At 54.4% G+C, this 7,715-nt stretch overlaps 1 protein-coding gene across 1 annotated transcript in view; it reads right to left on the bottom strand.

The window, feature by feature from the left end:
- Nucleotides 1–7,715, bottom strand: part of USP36 (ubiquitin specific peptidase 36) — a 43,423-nt gene that overhangs the window by 13,207 nt on the left and 22,501 nt on the right. The window contains 4 exon segments of the mRNA XM_006145704.3: nt 1–398; nt 2,115–2,253; nt 4,202–4,302; nt 4,778–4,918. The exon segment at nt 1–398 is cut by the window's left edge and continues 2 nt beyond it. Of these exon segments, the coding sequence (XP_006145766.1) occupies nt 1–398; nt 2,115–2,253; nt 4,202–4,302; nt 4,778–4,918 (779 nt within the window).

Below are 7,715 nucleotides of genomic sequence, written 5' to 3'. Positions count from 1 at the left end.
CCGGCTGTCCCCTCCGGCCCGTGCCCGTTGGCAGTGGCTCCGGCCGGGAGCTTGGGTGAGGTAGAGAGGACGGCGTCCCTGCCGTCCCAGGAGCCCTGCCTTCGGCCCCCGGACTTGCTACTACTCGGGCTGCTGGTACCAGATGGGCCCTGAGAGGCCTTGAGGGCTGGGGGAAAAGGCTGCAGGGAGGCCGGCTTCTTCTTCTTCCCAGGCTCATCTGGGACGGGGGGCGCGTGTGTGGGTGTCTGGGAAAACTTGGGGGAAGGGGACCCCATGGGTGGCCTTGGAGGGGTGTATCCGTTCTGTGACTTCAGGGCAGGCACACAGCCATTCCTGGAAACAGGTATGCCGACTTCTTCGGGGGTCGGGAGCTTTTTCACCGTCCCCGAGTCTTGTCGCTAAAAGAGAACAAAGCGGAAGACACCGTCAGAGCCTCTGAGGACCCGCCTCCAGGAGCCCGAGCGAGCAGCAGGCCCGCCCTGACTAGCACATCACTTGTGTGGACATGCGGCAAAGACGCTGCAGCCCAGTGAACCGTCGTCCTCTGGGACTCGTGCCTGGTAAGTGTCTCTGTGACAAGCGTTCCTAGGAAAGCGGAATCTTCTCTTTTTAAATTTGGGTTTTTGTCATAAGTTGTGCGTGCTCGCCAGAAAGAGACAGAGACAGAAAGAGAGGGAAAGGGAGAAACCATCCTCCAGGGGGATGACCACGCCACAGTCCTCCGTCCTCCTTTAGGAATTTTAGGCATTCGATCACATGCACGCAGCAGGATTTTCAAGCCACTGGGTCTAGGACTTGAATCGTGCACGTGCGATCTAGAACCTTAACCTCCATGCCACCTGCTGGCCCGTTTTCTCTATTCACGATGAGACGCTCATGTGTACTCCCGGCATAGCTCAGGCTGGCCGAGCTAGGGATTCGAACCAGGGTCACCATGTGCAGTCTATGGTCTCCTGAGCCGTAAGGCAACACTGCCACCCCACAGAGCTGGCTCAGTCTCATAACACGACAGTTTACCCCGTACTAAAGGCCCCTAGAAGGATTCCGTCTTCCCCAAGCACTCTGGACAAGCCCTCTCATCCGTGAGCTGCTCACATACACGCTGGCTCTTACACAACGTTTAAGGGAAGATGACCATTACCTAACTTTTTTGGGGGGTTTTTTGGGCAACGATCCTTGTAATGAAGATACTCACGGGAACGAAACCATTCAGGTGCGCCTGACATAGGCAGACACTCCCCATGGGCCCACTGCCCCCTGGGACCCAGCACTCTGTCCCAGGCCGGCCTGCAGCAAAGGGGTCTAACTGCCCGGTCTAGGCTACAGCAATCACCAACTTTTCAGTCACGGTGTGCATTTAATTGCTGCACCAGTTCCAATGCTTCCCATTCCAGCTTCCATTTTCTCAAATGCTGGGAGGACAATCTGGATTTACATACAGGACTGAAACCCAGGTGGACATGCGAGGCCAAGTAGAGGCTCGCTCAGCAATAACCCCGAGAGGGCCGATCAGCTGCGTTGTAAGGAGGAAACTGCCTGTCGTTGTACTAGTAACACGGAGTTACCTGTGTTAGCAGAAATGGAAATACGCACGAAGATAACTTGGAGGTATTTCTAATTACTGAGACTTCACCACGGAAGCTTCACTCGGCGTGTACACCCGCATGCCTTTCTGTTCCTAGACGGTACGAGTAGACCCCGGGCATGACACCCTGGTCCCTGGATGCGCCTGTGCGTGTTTCCTAAGGACACAGCTCGTCTGTGCCTGCAGTGTGACTACCAAGTCGGGGCCTCACACCACCACACGCCGCCTGCACTCTGTGTTAGGACGTACGGCTCCCCAGGCGGCAAACAGACTGCACGTGGGCCTGACCCGGCCCTGCTGGTGCCGAGGCTCGAGTGGGCAGGATGCCCCTGGGTTACAGTGCTGGTTCGCTGCCAGGCTTCCTCGTTACTGCCCTTCCCTGTGCCTAATTCCAGCTGGGGACGGCCACGGTCTCAATGCCTGCATGCCGTGGCCGGGTGCCTCATACAGAGCTGAGTGGGGCCCTGCGAACCCAGAGAGCAGGTGGGAGCAGGGAGACGAGGTGCACCGTGGGCAGGGGGGACAGTACCTTCCCGGGCAGTGGAGAGGAGGCGATCCCGTTGCCAATGCTCTTCCTGATGGGATCTGGAGCCACGCCCGGGCGGCTGGCAAGGGAGGAGCCGGGCCTGGAGACGGCACTCTCGGAGCTTTTCCTAGAGCCTGGAATTCTAGCAAAGGGAAGGCACAGTCATGAGAGTTCTCTCTCTCTTTTTTTTTTTTTTTAAAGAATTTAATTTTATTTATTCTTTTTAAAATTTATTTTAATTTGACCAGGGAGGGACAGAGTGAGAAAGAGAGAAAGTGAGAAAACAAGCCACCAGGTCCAGGACTCGAACCACAGTCAGCCCTGTGGGAGTCCAGCACCTTTAACCACTACACCAGCTGCGAAGCCTGAGAATTTTCTTAGGAAAGCTAAAGACATTGCGGAAATTGAAGGTGAGACCAAGTCAGAGTAAGCTGAAGTCAAGGTTACAAATATATTTTTTCAAAAGGCAGGGGCAGGGACTAGCAAGTGGCATAATGGTTATGTCACTGGACTTCCACGTAGTCGACTACAGTTTGAGTCCTGGACCTGACAGCTTACAACTCACACAAGGTGTGCATGTATACATGGCCAAAATCCCGAGAAGAGAATGGAGATGGGATTGTGGCATGGCTATTCCCCCTGGGGGGTGACTTCTTGTTTGCTGTCTCTCTGGTGAGCACAAATATGCCCTATAGCAAAAATCTCTCTTGGAAAAAAAAAAAAAAAAAGACCAATAGTTAGCGGAATGGCTATGTTGCTGGACTCCCATGCAGATGACCGCGGTTCGAGTCCCAGACCTGGAGGCTTAAACTCACGCCAGGCGTGTGTGCGTGCGTGCCCAAGATCCCGAGAGGAGAATGGAGGAGAAGGATTGTGGCGTGACCATCCACCCAGGGGGGTGATTTCTTGCTTTCTATCTCTCTACCTTCTGGTGAGGGAACATGCCCTATAGCAAAATCTCTCTCTCAAAAAAAAAAAAGCAAGGACAGAGACCAGCAGATGGCATAATGATTACATGCCTGGACTCCCACATGGCTGGCCAGGGTTCGAATCCTGGAGGCATAAAGAAGGGACTGCAGCATGGCCATCCTCCCGGGGGTGACTCTCACTTTCTGTCTGTCTGTCTGTCTATCTCCAGTGAGCACACATGCCCTATAGCAAAAATCTCTCTTTAAAAAAAAGGGGAGGGCAGGGCAGAGGGCCAGCAGATGGCATGGTGGTCAAGGCACAGGGTGCTACATGCTGACCATGCTCAAGTCCCAGTCCTAGGGGCTTGAAAAAATCACGCTGCGTGTTATGCGTGTGTGCCCAAAATCCCACGAGGAGAATGAAAGAGAGGGGGCTGCAGCGTGGCCGTCCTCCCTGGGGGTGACTTCTCACTTGTCACTTTGTCACTTTCCCTCTCTGTGTCTCGCTGGTAAGCACACGCACCCCAAGGCAAAAACCTTAAAAAAAAAAAAAAGAAAAAAAGAAAAGGCTGGGCAGAGGCAGACTCAGCCCAAGGGAGCCCTGACTATGCCGTGCCACTCTGCCCTGCAGCCCGAGTGCAGCTGTCACGTGACACGAGCAGTCGGGGTCCCTCCAGGTTCTCAACGCGCCAGAAAGCCAGAGGCCCTCGAAGGCTTCATCTAAATTCGGCAGAGTTGTAGGAAACAGCGAAAGTGCCTCGGTGGCCACATCCTCCCACCTCCAGGGCAGGGACAAAAAGCCCTCAGGAGAGGCCCCCTTGTGAGGGAGTGCCACTGCGGCCCCCCACTTCCTTCCTTCCTGGGAAATCGCTCGTCCAGAGCAAGGTGCCTCGGGGCTGCAACGGATCCTCGACAACGCTGTGAGGTAACAGGCGACTCTCCATTTACAGTCAAAGTAGCATCGACGTGGGGGCAGAAGGACCCGGGCTTGGCCACCAGGTGACTCGGTCTAGAAAGGGCCCCTCAGGGGACACTCTCTCTTACACGCCTGGAGAGGCACAACCTACCCTCACATTTCCCTCCTGCAGAATGCCAACACCGAGACAGGAAAGGGCTAGGAGACCCCCGGGCAAGAACAGAACAGGAGAGAGCTCGTGTGTCTGGGAGGCGGGCGTCCATTACCGCAGGTAGAAGAGCACGTAGGCCTGCTGGTTGAGAACCACCTTGACGTTGCTGGAATGCACCAAGGAGTCGTTCATCTGGTACCACTGGCCGCTGCTCGCCTGGACAGCACAGGGTGGCAGGAAACAGAACCACAAGCAAGTGTTGGTAACCGCACTCGAAACGGCCCGCCGGCTGCTGTCAGCGGCTGCAGGCTCTAATGAACCGCCGCGATTTCCTCAAAGCGGGCAGAATCTGCACACTCTGAGTGCTGCCAACGGATGGGACCAGTCCTCCCTGGGCCGCAGGCAGGTCTGATGTCAGCACACCGCCTCCCATCCACACGGGGTCCCCCAGGTCTCTCCTGGGCTCCAAGCTCCAAGCGCCAGAGGCTGCAATCTTGCCAGTGTCTCACTGCACGGCCAGGAGTAACAAGATTCCGGTGGGACTTTACTTCAATGGTTTTCTGAGCCCATGTCCCCAGAAGGGCTTCTCTGAAGATTTCATCTCACTCCACGCATGGAGACAGCCACCCAGCCCTGCCAGTTTGCACACAGTAAGGCGTCTGCAGGGCCGAATGCAGGCAGAGCCGCTCACCTTCACGTAGCAGTAATAGTGCCCTGCGTGGCAGCTGTAGCCCGAGTGCACCAGGACAGCATACAACCCGTACATGACAGGTTCGCCGCTGCTCTGAGACATGTACGGACGGATGTTCAGGAACTCTGGGTAGCCTACATCCTGTGGGAAAAGTCAAGGAAAATGCACATGAAATTCACCTCGTATTGCAGTTTTCATCTTGCAGGGCTAACTGGTGGTGTAGTGGTTAAGGCAGCTGGATTCCATGCCTGACTACATGGTTCAAGTCCCAGACTGGGCTGCTTCGAAAACACACCTGCACACGTGTGCCCCAATGCCCAGAAGAGGCTGGAAGGGAGGGGACGACGGCATGGCCAGGCCCCTGGGAGGTGCTTTCTAACTCTCCTCTCTCCCTCAGGTGAGCATATGCACCCCATGCCCCCCACCAAAAAGGAAAATCCTTCAAAGACAGGCACTTCTGCCTGTAATTTTTTAAATCGAGGTCTGACTTACAGAGCATTTACATGTGGCTCTCAGGGGTGCAGCTTCAGTGCCCCCACCTCGGATGCCTGCTGCTCTGATCTCTGTTGCTGCAGACTGGTTTGGCCTGCTCCTGTACGTCACGTAATTAGGATCCTAGAGCACGTGTAGTTTGTGTCTGGCTTCTTCAGGTCAGTGTCTGAGACTGGCCTGTGCCGCTTCCCTTCGGCTGACGAACTCAGACTCTCAAAAGCCAACATATGCACAGGTTCATGAGCCAGCCCACCTTGCTAGACATGGGCCCAGAGCACGCAGACTGACGTTTCCCAAACCGTGTTCCCCTGGGAACTAGTCAGAGCTCCGGATGTTAACAGGGATGCATGCTCCTCAGGGCCGAAGGGCGACCCTGCCCACCGCGGCCGGCCGGCGCCTCTCACGGCAGAGCGTGCACAGCCAGCAGCAGTAGGAGTACATGGCTGACTCCTCAGGCGAGCACGGTTACAGAAATCCTTCACGCCAAACTCCACAGCTTTAAAATGCAATGTGAATTCAGAGAGGCTGGGAAAAGGTCTGCGACTAAAAAGCTATTTAGCTTGGCTTTCCCCAAACTCAGTCAAGGACAGAGTGCTCTCTTCTAAAGCACGATGTTTTCAGGGCTTTCTGGGTGTTGCTGCTGGCTTGCCGCAGGCACGTGAGCTCATCGGCGAGAGGCAGAGGGAACGGTCACACTGCAATCCCTTCTCCATTCCTCCCTGCTTTGGAGGTCTGGGGCGATGCACGCAGACTCCCAGTATGCCTTTCAAATTGTCAGGTCTGGGACTTGAACCACGCGGTTGGTCAGGAGGGATCCAGCTCCCTTAATCGGGCTGGTCCCCACAGAACACGGACACTCTGCAGACACTCAGGACAGCTGATCCCAGTGGCCCCTGGCACTCCAGTGAGGAAAATGAGGCTTCGTCCAGAGCTCTTCCCAAACCAGGCACACACAGAACTCTAGACTTCACGAGTGACAGATCATCTCTTACTGCCGTCACGCAGAAAGGCGATTTCTGCCTCACATCCCACAGGCGGCCACGCACGCTGCCGCAGCGGGCTAGACCCGGAACAGAACATGGCCGAGCAGGCTGCACAGTCCCAGGTTGCACCCACTCTCACGTAAGAAAACTATGACCTGCCACACTGGGAATACCCAAGTATAGACAGAGATGGGGCAGGGGATCCAGTAGGGCAGTGGCTCTCCACCCTGACCATGCACACGATCCTTCAGGGATTGATTGATTCATTGATATATAGTATCTGCTTTTTTTTTTTTAAGAGAGAGATTTTTGCTATAGGGCATGGGCACTAGCCAAAGAGAGAAACAAAGGGACAAAAAACAAGAAATCACCCTCCAGGATGGATGGCCACACCATAACCCCTTCTCAGTTCTCCTCTCGAGCCTTTGGGCATGTACACACACACACGCCCAGGGTGAGTTTTAAGCCACCGGGTCCAAGACTTGAACCACAGTCACCTATGCAGGACTCCAGCAACACAGACATGCTGCACTCTGCTGGTCCCTCGGGGATTTTGCACAAGTGCAGATGCCCGGGCTTTGTCCTCCAGAGACCCACCCTCGCCAGCTCTGGGCAGGGCCAGGAACATGCACCTGTATAAAGCAGCCCTGGTTCTGGACAGACCACACGGCGATGGGCACACTCACCTTGGTGATCTTCCCGCCACTGAAGTTGGCAAAACGCTTCAGGGAGAGAGTTAGGACATTGGAAGTCCTGTGGATGGTGAAGCGCTTGCTGGCTGGAACCTTCTTCTTGCACCTAGGAAGGGGGTGAAGAGAAATTCTTAGTTTATACTCTGAGATGAGCTGTCTTCACCCTCAGTTAATAACAGCAACTGCGGGACCAGCAGACGGCATAATGATTACATCGCTGGACTTCCACGTGGTCGGCCGCAGTTTGAGTCCTAGACCTGGCGGCTTAAAACTCAGGCTGGGTACGAGTGTGTGCGTGGCCAACATCCCGATAGGAAAATGGAGAAGAAGGGACTGCAGCGAGGCCATCCCCCCAGGTGTGATTTATCACTATCTCTGTCTAACAGCTCATGTGCCCTATAGCAAAAATCTCAAAATAAATAACTTTTAAAAATTACAGTAACTGTTCTATACTACTGAAGTCTTCTCAACTGGGTTTCATGCTTCCTATGAAGATTAAATAACGTGACTTTAGGAGCCGGCAGGTGGAGTGGTGGTTAAAGGCGCTGGACTCCCACATGGCTGACCATATTTCAAGTCCCAGACTTAAAGGCCTGCTTCCTCACTCTCTCTGGAAATATTAAAAAAAATAATAAGAAAAGTTAAACAAAATCATTCTTTTTTTTTTGAGAAGCTTTTGCTATAGGGTGCGAGCGCTCGACAGAAAGACAGAGAGAGACAGAGAGATAGAAAGCAAGAAATGACCCCCCAGGGGGGATGGCAACACCAAAA

Source organism: Tupaia chinensis, unplaced genomic scaffold, assembly GCF_000334495.1.
Source record: "Tupaia chinensis unplaced genomic scaffold, TupChi_1.0 Scaffold000159_1, whole genome shotgun sequence".
In the NCBI taxonomy this organism is placed as follows: Eukaryota; Metazoa; Chordata; class Mammalia; order Scandentia; family Tupaiidae; genus Tupaia; species Tupaia belangeri.
This window is presented reverse-complemented; position numbering and strand designations above follow the sequence as displayed.